Source organism: Struthio camelus, chromosome 1 (assembly GCF_040807025.1).
Source record: "Struthio camelus isolate bStrCam1 chromosome 1, bStrCam1.hap1, whole genome shotgun sequence".
Lineage (NCBI taxonomy): Eukaryota > Metazoa > Chordata > Aves > Struthioniformes > Struthionidae > Struthio > Struthio camelus.
Genome location: NC_090942.1, coordinates 48,239,796 through 48,261,625, shown reverse-complemented (window position 1 = coordinate 48,261,625; position 21,830 = coordinate 48,239,796). Strand labels below are relative to the sequence as shown.

Here is a 21,830-nt window from a genome sequence, read left to right as displayed (position 1 = left end):
GATGGCACCAGAGTTTTTATGGCTTGTAAACTCTTTTTTCCATGCTGGGATCTTCACCTTTGGGTGGACTTGCAAGGCTGTCTTTAACTCCTGAAACTGCCTGTTTTTATTCTAATTTTTTTAGCGGGAGGGAAGGGAAATGCCTTTCAATAGCAAGTTTCAAATGTTCTAACATTAGTTCCTCTTCTAAATCTTTTTTTCAGAATGTTTATATTTCTCATATAACTGAATTAGTGCTGTGACTTTTCCAGTGATACCACTGGTGTATGTTGGTGTGCTTTATAAAACAGATAAAGAGTACTATATTGTAACAAATATATTGAAATCTCAGTTGTGTACAATACATCATGCTTAGAAACTAGATTTATTTGCAAATGTATTGGTCCAATTAATCTCAAGTAGGAAAAAATCACATTCAAGAAACAACAATTGCAAAAAAAGACACAGTTATGTTATCATCTTGATGATTTTCCATAGTATATTTTCACACAAGTATGATTTTAGATTTAAATAAGATAACCATAACGCACAGTTACCTATAAACTAAATATACATAGTTTTCTTCTGCTGCATCAGTAATATGAACTTCTCTTGAGTATGTATGGTCTTCTAGCTTTGTTCACATGTAGTTGTCGTTTCAGAATATAGGGATTTTTTCTCTTCATTATTTCCTTATCTTGGCTTGAATTCTCTAGATCAAAAGCATCTTGCTGAAGTAACTGTCGGATGTAAGAAGAGACATGATGGTATCTGAGGTTTTGGGTTTTTTTGGTAATAAAAATTAACAATTCCTAGAGAGTTTTATAAATTTGTCTTAGCATCTCCCATAAGGAAACACTTCTTTTACCATAATAGCTTCAACAACAAAAGCAAAGCAAAACAAAACAAAATCCCCCCCGAACACTGAACTAAGATCAGGCTAAAGATAACCTGAGTCCTACAGAAGTGATAAATTCCACTGATATCAATGAGAGTGTTGGTTATCACCAACACTGGTGAAAGAGAAGAAACTGGTATGCTCTCCTTGGACAAGAACTCAAACTTTAGTGAAAGCTTCCTAACAACTGCCATTCTATAAACTTTAATTTAGCTTAAAAAAATCCTAAAACACCCACTGCTTGCTGACTTCAGCTTTTGACCAGTAGCTGTTATTTGCAACTTCCTTCAACTGAAAAATCAAAAATGTGCAAAATAAATAAAAAATTTTAAAACGCACAAGAAATTCAAAGTTTTGTCAATCAAAATATGTTATGTAACTGTGTTTTGAATTTTATTTGCCGTTTTCAAAGCACTGTCTCAGATTAGTTCTTGGTTTATCTATTAAGAGTTCATCCATTCCATTACTGCATTCTTAGATGGTCAAATAGAATCTTATTGCCTAATTGAAAGGCATTAAACTAAAACCATTTTTATACTCACCTCAGTGTTTCCCTAAACAATCAAACTCTATTACTCACTCAATTACTCAATAAATGAGTAGTCATCTAAACTCTTCATTGAAATGAATGGAAAGACTCATGGTTTCAACAGACTTGGAGCCAATCCTAGACGAATAAGATCACAAGAACTTGTCTTATTACATTTATTGTTTGTTTTAAGCCTTCTTCAGTCTCTTTCCCTTTGGCTCCATCCCGTCTCCTTTTGTTGTATCAATCTTTGTACTGCGTAACTTTACTCCTAAGCTGAGAGAGGAATATTATTACTTATTAAACTTCACGTGCTACTGCATCCTACTGTTGAAAGTGATGCTTCCAACTATCATGAAAGGTGATGGGACTGCAAAGTAAGGAACTATGATTAAGTCATATGCACTGTTGTGTACGGTCAGGACGATTGCATCTCCTTTTCAGCATTAAATGCACTGATGAAGAGGATCCTCAGAAAAATTAGGTTCTCAAAGATCTTGCCGTCTTTTGCATGGACAATCCCATCAAATACAAAGTATTGAGAAAGAAGCCTTCAAATACAGAGCTATGGTTCAGCAAACAAAAGTGATGAAGATTTAGTAGACTGTCTATGAGCCTGGTATAGCTGAAGAAATTGTTTACTGGAAAGTAGGTAGTGGTATGATAACTTTCTATCCCTACCCAAACCAATTCCTAATGCAATATGCAGCAGTGCAAGTGGATTCTACTCAGCGTGCCTCTGTGCGATCATAACAGTAAGATAAACACCACAGATAGACTATAAAGCACTGTTTGCAACCAATGAGCTCATAGACACACTATGCCAACTTTCAAGGTCCTCTTAAGGCGCAGGGGAACAGAGAAGCAGGAGTTGCCCTGCTGCTGGTTTCCTAGCAGTGTTATGGAGCCCAGGCTACCCAGTAAAATTATTAGTATACTTGTACATACGTCCATGCATTTTGAATCCAGTTTGCTTTAAGTCCTTGAAATAATTTTTACAAACCCTGCCTATATTTAGTTTTGTCTGAATAAATCTGCAGTCGTTCCTCTCCTATTAAGCAGATATTAACTTTGTGTTCTGGCCCAGCGCTCATTTTCTTGTGTTTGGTTCTTTGGAATGGTTACAAAGGGCAGAGAAATAATGTAGTTAAGAATATTTCACATTTATCTGTTGGTCTTCATCCAAAAGAGGCACTCCGCTCTTCAGAGTCTACATTAACTCACAACCCTTTTGATAAGACCTTGTTAGACATAATAGAGAGTATCAACAAGCTAACAAGAGAAAGAAAGCTTGAATAATGTGAGGAGGGGTGACTTAAGCCGAGAACACCTGAGATTTGGAAAAACCCACAGGATATGAATTTTAAAAGATAACTAGAAAAATAGAGTCTAAGAGCGTAATAGTAGTTGAAACATTATCTGTCACCATTTATTTTACCTCCCAATGCTGAAAGGCTCTGCTGTGGCAAACTTTCTGGAGTTGATATACTGTCAGCATTGCTTCCAAGCTGAAGCCATCCAGAGCAGCGGGAAACTGTCTTCCTGAAATGAGATCTTCTTCATCTACCTCTGCTGTTTCCCCCACTTGATTGTTTATGTTGTTGATAAGATTGCAGGCATTTAGCAGAGTCATTTTCCAGTAAGGAAGTTTTGCTCTGTTAATCTGAAAATACAAATGTCCATTAGTTAATGCTTTGCAATTTTTGTTTTGTTTTTAGTAATAATGTAGGATGGTCAAACATTTTGGTAGGAGCAAGTTTGTTTGTTTGAAGTCCTTTTCATCTGCCCAACTTTAAGTTAATAATTAGAGACTGCTGAAATTAGGACAACTCATTTATTAAACGTACAGAGTCTGCTTCCCCACTGCCTTACCCCCCAAGCTAGATATGCAGGATGAAAAAGTAAAGCTCAACCAAACTAGAATGGCAGCATTTCATATTCATTGCACAGGTGCAAGCAAAAGCACTGATGGAAATGAATATAATATAAATTCACAGGTGTAAATGAGGACAACGATTCAAGCATACTGGATAAATTCCCAGTACTGGATTCCAAGCTAGATGCCTGTGGTTAACTAGGCACTCCTCCCCAGCTCAGAACAAATGCCAGTCATTTCAAAAGTCCCTGAGAAAAGGAATGGAGTCCCTGCTTCAGGGCAATCTGTCTGATGAGGCTGGGTCTGAAGTTATGGAATCTGTAAGCCCCGGGAGTTCTGGATCCTGGAGAGTAATAAGGCTGAGAGATGAGAATCTAAGGTCTTAGATGAAGATGGAGCAAAGCTGTGCAAATACGCATTTCTGATTGATGGCTGCACTGAAAAATTGAGACCAGTTGTATTTGGGTGGTCTCTAACGGACATGTTCAGAGGTGTTACAGAAGGACAGAACTAAACTGAGAAATTTCACCATGGTTTGACTCAAATTTGGCTTGATCCAATAACTAACTTGCCTTCTTTAGGGACTATTTAACTTTTAAACCATCTTAAAAAACAGAAAATAGCTTTTCAAACAAAAAATCCAAAAATTTTCCTTTGGAAAATGCTCAGAAGAAATATTTGTACTTTTCCATAGATATCTTTTTTTCCAAGCAGTTGGAGCAGTAGTTTTATTTAGCTTTGATTATCACTAGAAAAAAATCAAGTGGAAAACCTAATTCCCACCTCCTTCGTTGTTTTCATGCTTATCTTGCTTTGCCATTTTCTTGGTTCTCCCACTATTATCTCTTTCAAATTTTATTCCTCTTGTTGATGAGTACAGAAATTAGTTTTCTTAAACTTGAACTGGTGACACAGTAAACTCCAATCAAAAGCCAAATGGTAAATTCCTGTTTGTAACTGGCAAGAGTTCCCCTGCTGTGCCCTTCAGGCTCACACTTTACCTGTGAACTGAAATGTGGTTGTTGTTTCTTTTCCTGGATGACAGTCATATACATGTATTTCAGTAATATAGACATTACCTTTTACTTACTGATAACATCATTAAAAAAGAGTGTGGATGTGATATTTACTTAGCTGGTCAATCAAAGCCCTACAGTCTGGTGTTTCTTTAAGGCACCTTCCTAACAAAGACATATGGTATGTAAGATTTATGCACATTGGTCATTATTTACTATTTATGAGGGAAGAGAAAGAAAATACAGAAGAGTGAGGAAGAAACAAGAAAAACTGACATCAGTAATAGCATTACTTACAAATAATTCCCTTCCGACCATAATCTTTACTCCAATACATACATGGGTTTCTAAATGACAGTAATTTAGCCTTTTAATAAAACCACCATGCATTCTCAGACTCCTGACACCATGGCTCAAAAAAGGGTATTTTGTTTTGAGGGTAAGAAGAAAATATATCGTAAATTTTATTCAGAAGCTTGACATTTTTTCTGCATTGTTTACATTGGGCTTATCTGTTGTCCCCTCCAGAGGCCGCAATTAGCTTGTTGAATTATTTGAAAAGATGTGACAGGTTCAAAACAAAATTAACCTCTTTACAGAATACCTAACTTAATTAACAGAAGTTAAATTAGCAAAAAGAGCAATTTCAAGATCTCTGGCATGTTTTAAAATATGTGTGAAATATAAAAATATGGATTTTTTCCTGCCAAATGAGGAAGCTTTTCCAATGCACTTCTCAAGCCTTTTGTATATGAAACAAATGTGAGTTAGCACTTCTCTAGCTAACTTGCAATAAAGAATTAGATTTGGAAGTAGTGCCACATGAGCAAGTGAGCGTTCCAGGTTAAAACTCAGATTATTCAGGTGGATAGGAATTTGTAGAGAAGAGGAGCGGACTGGGAAATTTCTTAGGCTTTCCTACATAATTTATAGACTCTTTTAACTGAAGTTACTACTTTACATTAGCCTGATACATGTATTTGTTTAAAAGAACTTTTCTGTATATATTAGTAAAATACCTAAATAGCAACCTCCGGTTAGGTGAAATTTATCATAGCAGTTACTTACTAAATTGGGTTAAAAAATCTAATAATCAGACCTTGCAATGCTGTCTGCAGTGCTGTCTGCAGTAATGCATAATTGCCGCTAATACCACGCATATATCGCTTCAAAGTGTTTTTACTTGGACGCACCTACTTCTGACTTGCACGGCTGCCAGCTCTCAGAATGAGCCTGTAATGCTTTAAGAATTTTAGTCAAGAGTGAAATAATTTCTTAACTGAACATGTAGCACTCCAGGTCATGTCCAGACACTGAACAGATCAGCTGTGTTACGGTTCTACCCTATTTCATTATTATAGTAAGGATTAAAATCAGGCAGCTCTGTTGTATAGGTTATGTGAAATCTCATTCGTGAATATCTAAAGCAGTCTGCAAAAATACCATTTTAGATGACTATACCACAAATACTCAGGTTCTTTTTCAATATGTGACATATTTTCCACACAGGAATAAGCAATACCAACTACAATTGTTCAAGATATGTTTCGAGAAAACAACTATGCAAGAGCTCAAGAAACCTGTATCTGAGATGGAACTAATTTTTTGAAGATTAACTTGAAAAAATCCTAGGAGGGATTTGACAGAACAAAAGAGACTGCGGTATGAATCTGAACTTAAAAATTATTAATGCGGAAGAATTCATGAAGTGAATATGATACATCTGTTTCCACTGATGAACATTCTCCTGAAATGAGACTCAGTAATCCGGCTTCCCACACCTTTTATATGTTTTGAAAGATAATTTGTACTGGACAAAGAAACTGTAATGAGCTGGAGAATAACATACCCTGCTTTGACAAACTGATTTGACCAAGGAAAGACTAAAGAGAATTCCAAGTTATAACATACATACTACCTTTTCCTTTCCCTTTCTGGCTGAATGAAACCCCTTGATACTTTATTAACATAGTTTGTGTATTAATATATTTTGTGTTAAAATAATACTTCCCAAATGTTAAAAAATTTAGAAAAAAAGTTATCTGCTTTTTATATTTTTGTCTTTATGTAGCGAAAGCAGATGAAACACAGAGTCATAGTCATGTAAAATCCAAGGTAACTAAGGGATGGGTAAAACACTTTGACTTTGCTTATCAAATGCTAGAGTTACCATAATGCAGAGAACAGAAGGCTTCTTATGGTGCCTTTCCTAGTGCACTGTCTTGTACTTAGTTTTGTTTCATGAATTCCTCTATACATAATAAGACGGGAGGGGTCCACTTCTTTTTCCACCACAGGTAATGACATAAAGGGTGCTCAGATAACTTTGGCAATACTCTGGCGCCTATGTGGAACATTCAGCAGTATAAGCTATATGAGTTCAGCAGGTCTGCATTGTCTCCACGTATGTGCTGCTATGGTTCCTTTTCAGAATGGTAGCTGAATTTTGCTCGGAATGTGACAATAAAAATAATAATAAAGTATTATCTGTCTTTAAGTAGATATAGTATTGAGTTCTGTTACAGTAGAACTTCTCCCATGGTATATACTCATGCCGGTAAATATAATGAATTTGTATACAATGAATGAGTCAGGAAGCCAGGAGCTATTAGACAGCTGTAACCTCGTCTGTGTCTGATAAGGTAGACTAGATATATCCAGTCAGGAATAGGCATCCTGGAACTATAAGAAACTGAAAGGGTCCAAGATTTCAGGCTAATTTAATATGAGAGTAGGGATCCCAAAGGCAGAGCATATTCTAGTGATGATGTCCTTCAAATAAACTTTTCCTTTTTTTTTTTCTTTTTTTCTTTTGGCTAACATTATCTTATTTTAGCTCAGCTGAGAATTTTGGGAGGTGGGAATAGAGCTAGTTATACGATGCAAAAGAGAGAGATAACAGACAGTTGTCTGTGTATTTGAGACAATTCAGACTGTGTTGTCTTATCAGATCTTCCAAACAGCTCTTTGGATTTTATCTTAGAGAAAAGACAAATAAAATATTTTAGGGACATGTATGAGCCTTTTATCTTCTTCGAGATGTAAGAGCAGGGAAGGGTGATAGACTGTATTAAATGTTGAAGACATGTCACGGTAAGCATGGGGACAGAGAGTGTTTCAGCATATGGATGACTCTAAAGAGTAGTTTTAAAAAGATCATCAGACACTGGACAACAGTCTGTGAAGTTAAAAGCATCCATATGGTAACCCCTTCCATAGTGTTGGATAGACTTCTGAATGCTGCAAAAGATGAGCGCTTCAGTTCAGAACACCTGCTATAGTCTTGATACCGTACTTCACAAATGCCCACTCATGAAGAATTTTCAGGCACATACCAGGAATGACAATAATAATCCACTTGGCTGTATTTTTAGATCTGGGCTTTCATAACTATGTTTGTTTGTTTGTTTGTTTGTTTGTCCCCCCAATCTGAGAGGCGCGAACCGTAAAGTTCATCTAAATTGGCTGCATTTCCCTGATGTGGATTACCAAGTCCATGTCAAAGACAACGAACACAGTTTAACAGTAATTGCCCTCAACTGGAACCAGATCTCAGGCACACAACAGTCCATTTATATGTACCATCCCTAGATTTGTCTCTCACATATCCAGTACATCTCTACGTGGTTAGCAGAAACATAGTTTTGTTCTAATGAAGGTTACAAACCAGCAGACGGCAACAGAAAAAATGAAAAAGAATTTGTCATTTCAGTAATGAATGAAACAGTGGCACATCCCTTTCAGGCACAGTCAGCAGACGGCAACAGAAAAAATGAAAAAGAATTTGTCATTTCAGTAAGGAATGAAACAGTGGCACATCCCGTTCAGGCACAGCATTATATACACTTTTAGTGGTTCCACTATGCCTCACTTTGATGTCAAGAAACACTATATGTTACACGAATGAATACTAAATGGAGATTAAAAATGTTATCACCCAGAATTAAAACAATGATGTCTCTACCATCTATCTACTGCTTCTATCAACTTCAGGTGTCACAACCTATCATCTATACCATTTGCAGGTCAAACAGCAAATCACCTGATTCAATACAATATGTAATAGTGTAAAAATACTACATTTTTGCACTTTTAGTTATCTGACACGAAACTTGTTCAGAGATTGTGCTGTGTGCTGAGAGAGAAGAAGAGATAGAAGTGGAAGCTGGAGCCACAATTCCACTAAAGTCAGTAGCAAAAATACCACTAGCTTCAGGATTTTCTCTCAGGGCATATTAAGCTAGGCACTCAGAGGAAGAACTATTTTTGTCAGCCCCCAACATGTAAATTTGTCTCTGGAAAAGAATCTCTCTTAAATCTTTCTCCACATTAGAGAAGCAAGTGGCAAACAGGTTTGTTTGGCATCTAAGGCCAAATACCATCCGAGTAAAGAACATGAGAACCTAAGAACTACCACACAAGATCAAAACATCATCTCTTCCAGGCTGATTTCTTATTCTAGGCTATTCAAAGGATACTGCAAAAATGTTCATATACAAGGAAATGTCAAAAATATAGAAGAAATCTTCCAGGCAGGCTTTATCCTTAACCTTCATCTAGTCATTGACTTAGAAAATTCTTTTCTTTTTTTTTTTTAATTGTCATAAAAATGTAATTTCATTTTCCACTGAAATTAAGCAACAGCTGAACATCACAAGAACAAAGTGTTAAAGCATTCCACCTTAAGCCCTTAAAACTTTTTCCGGGTTTATTTTTTAATACGTTGCTGAAGAAATGTTAGACAAGCACATATTTCTTAGTTCGTTTGTGGAAAATAGAAGTGTTGAGAAAGTGTTTCTCTGTCAGCCTGTCCAATACATATGTTCAACACTTGCTGCTTCACTCACGTGCATATGAGCTTGCAACTGAACTTTTGTCTGTTTGTAATAAACAACATGTACATGGCTTACAGTTTGGTCTCTTGTCAAGGAAATGCTTATCAGATTCATCGTTTCATAGTCATGTCCCCATGTTCTTGTACTAATTCTATGAAGAAATTCCTAAACCAAAATCAGCATATGTAGTAACAGCTTTTGTTTTACGACTATTAATTTTACATGCATATAGAAAAAGTTCTGCATAAAAATTTCACCTATGGATTTGACTCAAGGTTAATTTAGCTTTCATCAGACGTAATCCTATTGGAAACACATTTCCTCATATAACTTTACATCTCTACACATAACACAGTTTTGACAGTTTAATGAAAGTACCAGTGTTAGGAGTGAGGGACACTTTTTGTGTGTCATATCAACACCTTTAAATTTCCTTTGAACTGAAGAAAATTTTGTACCCAAGTAATGTCTAGCACTGAACTTTTAGGTCTAGACCACAGGTTATTACTTTGTGCAAAGACTTCTAGGTTTGTAATGAGAATTTATTTGCTCTCTGCCTGTCAGCTAAAGGAGGAAAAATAATTACCTTTGATGTATACATATTGGTCAATAAATCTGCTTCTAACGCTTTCATTTCCTCTTCTGAATCTGGGAATAAATAAGAAACATAGGTTTATTATTTTATCATAAATCACAGACATTTGAATTCAGCGCACAGAATTCAAGCACATCAATGATTTTGAAATGAATAATAGACAAAAGCGTAGCAATGTGATCTAAAGGGACTGACTGTGAAGAGGCTTTAGGTAATTACAGCATAAGATAAAACCATTATTTTAAAATGGAAATCATTGCCTTTTTAAAGCTTGATAAAGCTTATTGAAGTGAGTAAAAAGATTCGGGAATTTCAATTCACTGTTAGAAAGGCCCACAAATCTGCAGTCATTTCATTAAAAAAAACTGTCCTGACATTTTTCAATAAAAATTAGTATGATTTTCATAATTACTATTTACCACCTTTTCTAACTTTAGATGAAGATTTTAAATATTTATTTTAAAGAATATTCCTTAAGTAGCAACTAAGAAATTAGATGAATGCTAGTTATGAGTACTTGACAAAATTTAGTTTCAATTACTCTTGGATAAATTAAGAATAATTTTACTGATGAGGGGATTGAGATAGACTAGAGTTTGACATACAAGCTCTTGCAATGTATACACAAAAAATAAAGTATTCTAAATGAAATCCTTAGGATTTTCATTTACTAATTCCATGGGCTTTTAATAGCTCAGTGCATTCGCAAGACCTGTGATTTGGTGAATAGGGTAAACGTAACTATTGAAAAAGAAAACATAGTCAAAAATATTTCTACTTTGGGCTTCACAGAAGCACAAGGAAAAGCTGTTGCTTTGAAAATGTAACAGCAATCACAACTCAAAGATAAGCTATATACAGAAATCAGTTAAACATTCTGCTGAAATAAAGTTCCAGTTAGCCTTTGTCTTCCCCAGAGTACAGGCAGTCTAGACTCAAACAATACACTTATATTTAAACCGAAGCTAAAGTAAACTCTATTCCATGTTAATATAAGTCAAATCTCTGTTTCATTAAAATGATCCATGTTATTAGGATGTAACACTCTCCCACAGAATCTGTGGAGAGATTCCACCTGTTCCTTAATTTTAGGAGTCATCATCATGGTATCTTAACTTCCACAGGAATATGGGACTGAAAGGGGCGTTTTTATAAGTCCATGCTAGTCCGCACCAGATTTCTGCTAGCATAGGAAGCCAATCATTATAGTATTTTTTTAAAAATTGATCTTGTTCCATCTTAATAATTAAGATTATTTTTTCCCTTCACATTTCTTCTTTGGAGAATTCCTGCAAAGCATCAATGGTTATTCATCATCTTCTCATTTCAAGCCTAATTTCTTTCTAATTACAAATTTATTCATGGCTAATATATATTACAGCCTTTCCTAGCTTATATTTTTAGGGTATGTTCATATGGAAGTTACCAAACAAACGCAACACCACCGTGCCTTCGTCCCAAGCTTTTGTGACATAAGTCATTCCCCTGGAAACAACACAGATGCATCACTGCAAGGTTATGCCCAGAGCTATTAGACTCTATCTCTCACCTAGTCTCCTTTCATATAATAGACCACCTATTCCCCAAGTCCTCAGAACGGCCTTCCTGTGGGCCCGATGTAATATGAATAATTGTACAGTATACTCCGGATAAGAAATCTCATGACTTAACTACCTTAATCCTTAATGCTTACCACTAGCTACAGGAAATAGCTCTCTGGCACATTTTAGGATTTTGCTTGCCTTTTGTGGTTGAAAAACCTTCGTATCTCATAAGGCTGATGTCAGCTAGGATGACCAAGTCCTACATCTCCTCAAACACTCCCAGTCAGTGTGCTTCTGTTATAGATGGAGTTTTTAACAGACACTTCCATTATTTTCCAAGCTACCACACTTTGTACTGTTGCATTGCTTCCCCTTTTCATTACTGAAGTCATCAAAAACTTCTCTGTGTTACGACAATCTTCCTCTCTACTGATGCTCATGTTCATCTTTGTGTTACTAGAACACTACAATTGCTCGCTCTTACTTTTTGCATTGAGGTCACTATTGAAAATATTGAATACACCAGTATTACAGAAAGTCAGTAGTAACTTCTCTCTCGCTTAATGCTTTCCATTTCAGCACTACCTATTGACAATGCTACCTCATCTCTTAAACGCTTGACCACTAACAGAAGCTGTACACGTAGTGCCAGATCTGCTCAGCCTAATTTTTACCAGTGATAGCAGCAGCTCCTGGGAATAGGGGAGCAGCCCATGTGGGATGGCGTCCTGAGTTGTGGTGCATGTCCTGGGTCTTACGAGCTGGGGACAATGAAAGGACGCGCGTCCGGTTAGCATCCTGGTTTTGAAATGCCAGGGGGGATGGCAGAAGGCTGGGCAAGTGGAACGCTGCACTTTATAGTTAGGTATTAAGAAACGTTTTGATTAAGCAGTCTGGAGAACATTACTTAGGAGACTGTTCCAGACTCCTAGAGTGAAGAAGGAAGCAAAGCTTGGGTGCCTATTCAGAAGGCAGCACATGCAGAGATAAAAGAGGAATGAAAGAGGCAGAGGAGGTAAAAGCATTAACAAGAACAGACTCTCAGAAAGCACTGAATAGAACATCTGATTATATGTTATTATTCATATCGGCAGAAAATCCACACACTTTGCTGTCCTCTTAATCATTCACTACTTACTGACAAGAAATATTGCTTCTATTCACACATTTGCATTCTGCAAGAATAGCTAAATTCCACAAGAACACACTTTCCCCTGAGGGCAAACATTTTCAAAAGAAAATTAAACTGAATGATCATTTTCTTTACAACATAATTGTCCATATTAATTAAAACTGACTCAGCCCTTCCAATGGTATTTCTCATTTAAATATAATTTCAAATTTTCAAGCAAATGAAACATCATATCAATTAAATATACAATTTGGTTTCTTTTTTATGAGCTTATTTTAATTTCCACTTAAATCTTTGCCTTTAATGGGCTTTCAGTCAGGCTCTACAAACAGTAGAGTAGGATGCTCTTCTCTGAAAATATTAACCATGTCTTCACTTAAAAAAGCTTTACATATATGGGGAGGGAATGATAAATATTAAGCATTGCCACTAAGATTACGGGCTCTCTAAGACACACAGAATAATTATTTTTGAACTGTGATGAACATAAAATGCAAGTGTTGTGTGCTACCTTTTTCTTCTGCAGAAATGTTCATCTAAAAGGACAATTATGAACTCATGAATCCTCCTGAAGCTGCTTGTATATTTACTCTTCTAGATTTTGCGGAGTTAAAAATTAAAGTAATTCACAAGTTAGTAAGATTGGGTTTTGAAACCTATCTTTCAAAATCTATGTTTCTGACACCTGTTCTGTGTCTGTATACAAACGAACATGTTTAATTGCCACTAAACTGTCTTTTTTGTCATACACACATGCACACACACACACACACACACGAACACACACACAAACTTAGCTGTGTCGTTTTCCAAGGGCGCAAGCAATGCATTTTAATACATAGTCCTCTTTTTCAGGTTTCAAAAAAATATATTCTTCGAATAAAAATACACTTATATTGAAATTCCTATTGCATGATCTGCATCTGCTTCAGCATTTTTTGTCATCATTTCAGACCATAATTTTACAGTTGCTAGCAATTTTTTCCAGAATCCTAAACCGTACTTCAGGGTAACTAAAGGGGTCTGACGTAAAACCTGAAGTGCACATATAATCATGTTGATGTGTATTATGGCAGGTATTCTTAGGGGCTGTAGAAACTGTAATTTCTATGACAGTTTGGAAGTGGAAGGTGTTCAATAAATTACAGATGAGGTAGCAGCGTGTATAATTAAGTGGTCTATGCCGAGATACGTTTCTCTATGGCTAGTCTACAGTAACAAGCAAAGTATTGATGCCCTCTTCGATGCTGTCTGAAGGAATGGCCAATACGAAGGCAGAAACTTAGGGGAGCGGCAGAGGAAGGGATGCTGGCCGGACGGCTGTTACCAGCGGCGGCCCCTTGGCACCCGCTGGACGTAGCCGCGTTAGCCCCAGGTGAGCTCGGCTCGTCTCCAGCCCCGCTGCAGGGGCCGGCTGCGCCTCAGCTCCGACTGCGGAACTTGGGCCGAGAGAGTTGGGAGGAGAAGAGGCGAAAGCGGCGCTCGCCCAGCCGAGCTGCGCAGGTGCGGGACCCTCCCGGCGCGGGGTCTTACCTGAGCAGAGGCTGCAGGCGGCCAGGGCCAGCAGCGCCACGCACACCAGCTGGGCTCTCATCCTGCCGCGCCGCCGCTAGCAGGGCAAGCCCATAAATCCTAGGGAGAGACGGACAAGAGAGACACACAGAGAGACACACAGAGACCGCGCGGCAGCTCCGCTCCGCTCCGCTCCCTCCCGCGGGCGGCTGCCGGGACCATGCGGGGCGCCCGGACCCTTCCCCAACTATATAAGCCGCGGGGTGATGTCACGGCAGCGCTGCCAGCGCCTCCTGAGGAAGCGCCCTCCCTCCTCTTCCTCCTCCTCCTCCCCCCCCCCCCCCGCCGTCGCGGCCGGCCCCGCCGCCGCTCCGCGCCGAGGGGCGCTGACGCCATTCGCCGCCTGACGCACGCGGAGCCCCGCGGGGGTGCGCGGAGCACCGCGGCGGCGGCGGGGCGGGGGGGGGGGGGGGGGAGGAGGCGGAGGAAGCGCGCAGCGGCTCCGTCGCCCCGCACGCACCGCTGCCCTGCGCCGCCGGGGACGGGTCGTGCCGAAAGGCGCCGCTCCTCTGGCCCCGAAAAGCGTTATTTTATTTATTTATATATTTTAAAGTAGTTGCTGGAGCAGCCGGTGCGCGGTGAGGGGCGGGAAGCAGCGGTGGCGAAAGCGCGGGCAGTGCGCGCAGCGCCGAACCGCCGGTTCCGCCGTTGCTCGGGGAAGCGCGCAGCGAGCCAGGGCAGCGGGTGCGCGGGGTGAAGCGATGCCGCCGTGAGCGCGGAGAGGCGGAGGGGAGCAGCGCGGGAAAGCGCACGCCGTGCCCCAGCCCGCTGTTGTGTCGGCAGCCTGAGGGCTCCCACAGGGCCTTCTCGTAAAATTTACTTTTTTTCCAGTTGAATTTTCACAACACCGGTAGGGTTTTGTTTTGTTTGTTTGTTTGTTTATTTATTTATTTTTTCCCTCCGCAACTAATACGGACCTGACTTCGTGAACAGCACCCCGGGCTTCAGACACAGTGAAACGCGCCGGGGAGCCGGCAGCGCCCGCCGCGCTCCCCTCTCTTTGCTGCACGTCCTACCCTACAGGACAGCCAAAATCTGGTACGGGCTCTCCTGTATCCCAGTGCCTCAGACGTAAAAACGCAAAAAAATGATCCGAAGTAGCGGGTAGGGCAGGCTAATCTTTACTGTGTGAGGATGTAAGTGTAAAGCTGAAGGCTGGTGTCAGCCTCCATCACTATATTGCTTTTAGCGTGTTTTTTCTCAGATCCGGACAAATGCTCCATCTGTTGAATGCAGATATTACAATGTGGAACATTTTGATCTCTTGTGAATACATTTCAGGGCTGATGCACATGCCACATATAGCAGGAACACACTCGCTGACTAGTAGATTCTTCTGTCGTCTTCACTGCCGAAAGTTTCCTTTAAAAATCAAAGAGCAAATGTGAGTGATGGCAGCGATGAGTTCTGTTTTCCTCCTGTGTTCTCTCTGCCTGTATATGAAATACTGAAATAGATGCCACAGAAACAGAAAACACACAGTTTTCAAAATCCTGCCACAGGAAACACATAGTGAGAAGAGTTTAATTGACTGATGTCCTTCCACCTTGAATCATCTTTCGCAGCAGAACAAAATTTAGCTTTGGAAGTTCTTTTGTGTTATGCTTGAATAAATATAAGCAAGAACAAAGTTTAGTACAGGGCTGTGGTTTTAGATGTCTTGAGAACACAGATTTTTATATGCTATTGGGAATACAGCTTTCTGCTTTATTAAGCTGAGATTAAAAAAAAAAAAAATCACATTGTACAGGCTCTGCTAGTCTGCCAGAAAGTTTTAGCTATCTGCCTTAGCACGGAGGTTAGATTAGCTGGCTACTCACGCTCCCCTCTAGTCCTATTTTCTATTATTTCCATGATGTGGAAAGACCAATCTGCAGCTGATTTTGCTCTGTGGGTGTTCTGCAGTTCAGAAAGCTCTATGAATGAGAATCATATTTCATAGATATTTTCTAGTGCCTACTCTCTGTCACAGATTTCTTCAATAGTGTAATTGCCCATATTCTTATGTAACTGGAATTTATAGGACTGATAGGTTATTTTTTCCTCAGGAAGACAACAACTGTCAATTTCCCTGACATTAAAATCTGTGATCACCTAATTGTTTCTTTTTTTTTAAATTATTTTTATTTTTTTAATCCTAGGATTCCAATTATTAGTGATTCCAAGGGGATGAATGTATGGTATGTTATGACCTGTAATCTTTTTTATCATCGCTCTGTTTTTACCCTTTTCCTGGAAAATGACAGAGCAGAAACTTCAGTGCTCAGAATCTTCTTTGCTTTCTCATGATCTTGAAAGTTCTTGACATATTATCTTCAAGTGCCCTGGATCAGGCACGACTGAAGTCAGACCATCAAGCAATTACATCTTTTTCTCAATAGAACTGAACTATCTTCTATTCCTCAGTTACTCCTTTATTTATTTTTTCCAGCTCTTTCCTGCACTCGTGCTATCTTCTGCTGCCCCATTAACTTTTACGTAGTAGGAAATTTAACCATTTTTACAGTGCATTCCCCAAATCATCTTGACTTCCCCAAGTCATCTTCATATCACATTTTTCCTCATGAGAAGGGTTTATCTTGCAAAGGAGCATGCTCCAGGGATGATTTAATAAGAAAAAATATATATTTGCATCTCAGATCTCCTTCTTGTTGTGTTTCTGTTTTTGTTTTTGTTTTTCTTTCCTTTTTTTAGTATTTCTCAAGCTAGAGAAAACAGGCACAGTTCCTTGTTGGTGGCTGTCTGTGCGGGAATCTCAGCCTATCTTTATTTACCCTGAATGCATGACTTAAACAGCACACTTTAGCTCCATTCACAACTGTGAGGCATCTGAAGATAATGAAACAATCAGGACAAATGGCAGATCCATGAAAGAATAGATACATGGACCTCCATTTGCCTGGTCATTGGAACATAAAACTACCATCATAATGTAAGGATGACACCAAATGCAAAAGCTGTAATCACGAAACAGAAGGAAAAAAAAGCCATTTTACTAATTATCCTGCAGTAGCAAGTACTGGAGACTATATTTAATAAAGAACAGTTGATTCTCCAGTTGGCAAAGTATTATGGCTTGGGACCACAAATAAACACAGTGGGACTAAATGAAAGGCTCAAGCGGCTGAAGCTGCTGAAGTTTTGTCATTAAATATATTAATCTTGTCTGAGATTTTTCCATGAAATTATTTTGTAGCCAAATCTTGCTGCAGGTATAGAAGTTTGGCGCCTGGAAGAGGAATTGTCCTGGAAGAAGTCAGCAAGAAATTTTTTCAAAACACCAAACTGTGGCTCAAGATGCTGACTCACAATGTCACATTTGAATTTAGTTGTGGTGATTAAAGCTATTTTGTTCCTACACCAGCTTGACTATCAACAGTTTAGGTTAATAAAGAAGAAGAAAACTTTGGTGAGTCAAGTTCATTTCTGTCATGTCTGCTTGAGGGACGATAAGCTCCAGCAAAACAGCAGGACAGACGGGAAAGGGTATTCAAAACATATTTAAAGCATAAAGCATAGTCACACACTGCAGCTGAATTTCTAAGGCATTGCGAGTCCTCTGTGTCTCTTTCTCTGAGCTCAAAATATATAACTCAGGTTTTTGTTCTGTTTGGTCAGGACAGTGACTCTCATAGTGATGCTATGTTTACCTTCTGAAAATCCCAAGTCAGATCCTGGAGACCAGTTGTGCTGCAGGGGAGAACAGAAGCAGCTCAAAGGTAAGAGGAGCTGATCCTTAACATGCTGGGCCATTCCTAAGAAAAATGTTAGGCATGTGCTCTACTTCACATCTGATCTCCTTCAGTCACTCTGTGTCTTTCACTTTCTGAAATTTCCAGAATGTGTGCTCTTCAAGGAAACCCTAAGGAGGCAGCTGCATAATGTGCAAGAATTTTCTGTTTTAGAAAAAGCATCACCACATTAAGATCTGAATCAGTAATGTTTTTTAATATGCAGTGAATCTATCAAATATTGAGAAGAGCTGTGCATCAGCAGAAGCTTCTTGGACATCTAATGACTAAAGAGGTATTCCTTTGTGTTTTAAAGTTCGGGAGTCTGAAACTGTGAAACTGGCATTTTCTGTGTAGACTCTGCAGATGAGGACTACATGCTTGGCAAGGCTTCTTTCCTTGAAGCTTGGACACTTGAAATGGTAGTAACATCTTAATACCGCAGGGGATCATGATTCTCAAAGATTTTTAAGTGTCATCTCAACAGATTAACCTGAAGTATCATTTCTTCTTTTGAATACTACTTTTTTCCACAAAAGCATTAAATCTTCCAGACTTTGAAATTCCCTAACTCTTCTCCAGACAAAACAGGTTCTGTCCTTCTATTACAATAAAGCAAATATAGTATGTATGCAGCTACACAACGTACAGTGAAAGCTGCCAATGTTGTGAACCTTATTGTCATACATATACTTTTATATATATATATATATGTATGTATATCTGTTTGGAAATTGTTTAGGAAATTAGGAAAAGTGATTTGGGATAAAGAATGCCATTTAAAATGTCTCCTCTGGGTATAAGAAAACAATCTTTCTCCTACTCCCACTTTCCATTCATTTTTGCTTTTACTGAGTCCTTTTACCTGAGAGGGCAAACATTGCAGTTTAGAAATGCCACCACAGTGTGTCATGGGAGTTATGCTTTGGACACTGCCTGCTCACTTTCACTTCTTGAAAGTGAATTCCCAGACCAGACTGAATCTTTCTCATTTCTCTGATTACACATTTTTCCCAAATAACTTCATTCATTTTTCATTTTTCTCCAGTGAGCTGTACGTTTTTTTAGTTTAGGTTCCAGGATATAACATATAAAATGGACAGAGGTGAACAGCCTGATATAGCTTCGTTAAAGATTGCATATTCATGTAATCCACTGTTCAGCAGAGAGGTCATGCTTTGAAATTCTACGTTAAACTGATAGAAGTTGCAAAATTCTTGCTTTAATAGTGTTATGGTTGGACTGGTCAGGGGACAGTGATTATCTATCTACAATTTCTGAAAGAGTGAAATGAAATCAATCTGAATTCAGAGGGGTGACTATCTCTTTCCTATGTTATTTGGATTTTGGCTGCAATTATTCTTCAGTTTTTCCTGGAACATTATAGCTGCAGGCAGGCAATATGCACACTTATGTTACACTGTTTTAATTATGTTACATAAATAGAAACTGGACTCCACACTGAAACTCTTGAAAACATCCCATTTTGTCTTTCCTACCACCTTCACAAGTTCTTTTAAATAACCATGCTGTTATTTCCTTTGTGTCCAAGAGATGATTTCACTTTAACTAGCTATTTAGAAATCACAAAACCATGACAAGATTTTGAGCTAAAAATACTGAGGAGTATTTCTTCTGTGCACAGAGAGAGGCAACGTGTTACCATGTTTGTAAATGAGTAAGATTATGCTGAGACCCTAATTTTGCCAGGTATGGGTTCATCCTAGGAGTCCATAACCGGTTTAGGGAGTCCTAACTGCCAGTACCCTCCTCTTTCTGTTTCTAGAAAAGGGAGTCTCAGGAGTCATAGCCAGTCTTCCACAGTTCTTCTACTGCAATATGAGAAAAGATTAAGAATCACTTTCTCGGTTCATACAAGTATTTTCTTAATTCAATTTGTTAGTTATTTTTTGTTATCTTCTTTCTTCAGCAAGCAGGGCAGAAGCACTAGTTCTATTTAAATTTATGCTTCATAAACAAGGTGCTTGGTTTGACCATCTATGGGTAGACCATTTAAAAATCATTGTTAATCTGATTGCTCTTGGTTTAGGAGCTATCTTCAGAAGCAAACTATGAATTCAAAGAGCTGAGGTTTCAGTACTGTGCCAGCATGCACATTCCAAATATACACCTTCTCTGCAACTTCCAGACCTTTTACCTGTGAGGGATGGAAGACATCTATGTAATTTGCACATCTGTGAACTGAAATTTGCATGTATGGCATTTGAGAAATCCCTTGGAGACTGAAAAGCAGACATTCCAATAAAGAAAGACAATATGGTAATAAGAATACATGTTACAACAGCAAACACAGGCAACCAATCATTTACAATATAAGCAGAAACAGAGCTGACAAATAAATAAAGCAGCCTTTCTGAAAAATAAAATAAGGCTTTGCATCAGAAGAATATTTTGCATTTACATAATACCTTTCAATTTCAGTGCTTTACAAACATTAATTAACTAACTTCATGTCTAAACTAGAATAGAGGTTATAAATATATACTACTCTGGAGAAAAATATTTCTAATCTGGGCCAGTTTATACCAGCCTTGTTTGTACTGGTAAGGCTTATCACAAGGAATACTAAAGAACTACAGCCTTTACCCCTATGTCTTATCAAAACCCTGCAGAGCAGTGCATCCTCTTAGCCAGGTGTTATGCTAGTAGTTTGACATCTGCAGTCACCATCCACACCATAACCACTTAAAGCCCTGGTTTGCTCACTCCTCTCTCTCTCTGCCTCTCTTCCTCCCAAGAGATATATGTTAGGCTGGCAAGAGGGCAATTTTGATGGTATAACCGAAAGTAAACTAGGGGATTCAGCTAGCATCTGAGAACTTGCAGCCCCCAGATTAATGTAGTGATGTCAGCAGTAGCTTGTGCTGCAGACACGATCTCAGTTTCAAAATGCCCCTCTGATGCATTGATTTGTACTAATGGAGCCATGTTTAATTGAGACCCATAGGGGACTGTTTTCTAATCACTAAATGATGTAGCCCCAATCCTGCAAACACCTCTGTACATGTCTAATTTTAAGAAGATGAGTAGCATGACTCCAATGCTAAAGATCAAGCTTGTCTGCTTCTGAAACGTTTCATTTACACAAGCTGAGGAACATGAATTGCTGATTTAAAAAGTAAGGCTGGGATTCCTCCTCTTGATTTCAGTGGTACACTTTGGGAGCAAGACTGGACGCTAACAAAATATGTTAAGAGTCAAAGGTTAAAGTAGGTTTAAAGAGCATGAAATTTGCCTGGTGGTGCCCTGTGACATTTCACATTTTTAATTTAGGCAAAATTGAGACTTGAAAATAGAACAAAAATTGAGAGCAAAGAGGCAAACTTGAGTCTTTCTCCCTCTTTGCTCTCTTTTGCCCCCATCTTCCCTGGATGAACAAGTGCTCCAATCACTTCACAGTTAGCTAACTGGTGATACAGCTTGATATTCACTTTTAGGGCTAATAAGTGAAGGACAGATTGGCAGAGTTGTAGCTGCAGCACTCTCACTCCACAGGGCCATATCTTTACAAGAAAGGTAAGGTGTTAGAGTGAACCTCTCTGCCCCCTTCCATGAATACCATGGAAGGGAAGAGATTTGTTTCCTCACACAGTGTCCTTCTGCTATGGGAACAGTAGTTTGAGGTCTGGATGCAGAAAGTATAATGTTAGATAGCATCACTATAGAGCTAAGGAGGGTTTTAGAAGGAATGAAAAAGTTCAAAACTTTAACAGGTGTGGCATGCTATCTGTGGCAGGCTTACCAGGTAAAGCAAGTACAGGTAACTCCTACTCTCTGCAGTCCAAAGTCACAGCAGAAGGATGTGCATCATGGACTGAGGCCTCAGTTAAAGTGGCAGACACATTTGCCTAACCCTTCTTCTTCTGGTTTTCAGATATTCAACTTTTATTGACCTCAGTAGAGAACATAGGACAACACTGACCAACTGTAGCACTCAAAAAATCACCTCCAAAGTTTCTCAGAAACAGAAATGTTAGAAGTAAGGAGTCAGCCACTGATAATGGCCACACGCGTTTGTTTATAATGGGTAGTTCAGAGACATGCTAACTTCATCAGGTAGCCTGTGCTGGGTGATCCTTTGTCCTTTCTGTACATCTTCCTT

The 21,830-nt window shown here is 38.8% G+C and overlaps 1 protein-coding gene across 1 annotated transcript; it reads right to left on the bottom strand.

Annotated features, from left to right (window-relative positions):
- Nucleotides 1-346: 346 nt before the first annotated feature.
- Nucleotides 347-14,254, bottom strand: NTS (neurotensin). Its single transcript, XM_068936591.1, has 4 exons — nt 13,938-14,254; nt 9,720-9,781; nt 2,845-3,069; nt 347-719 (listed from the first exon to the last, which is right to left on the bottom strand). Exons 1-4 carry the CDS (start codon nt 13,996-13,998, stop codon nt 573-575), a joined length of 495 nt encoding a protein of 164 aa, XP_068792692.1. The 5' UTR covers nt 13,999-14,254; the 3' UTR covers nt 347-572.
- Between the last annotated feature and the right edge of the window lie 7,576 nt (nt 14,255-21,830).

Bases quoted from the DNA above. Each gene is read 5' to 3' on its own strand.
- NTS (XM_068936591.1), bottom strand. From the start codon at position 13,998: ATGAGAGCCCAGCTGGTGTGCGTGGCGCTGCTGGCCCTGGCCGCCTGC. The intron at 9,782-13,937 runs GTAAGACCCCGC...ATTTATTCCCAG, and splicing joins CGCCTGCAGCCTCTGCTCAG to ATTCAGAAGAGGAAATGAAA. The intron at 3,070-9,719 runs GTAATTATTTTT...TTGTATTTTCAG, and splicing joins CCAATATGTATACATCAAAG to ATTAACAGAGCAAAACTTCC.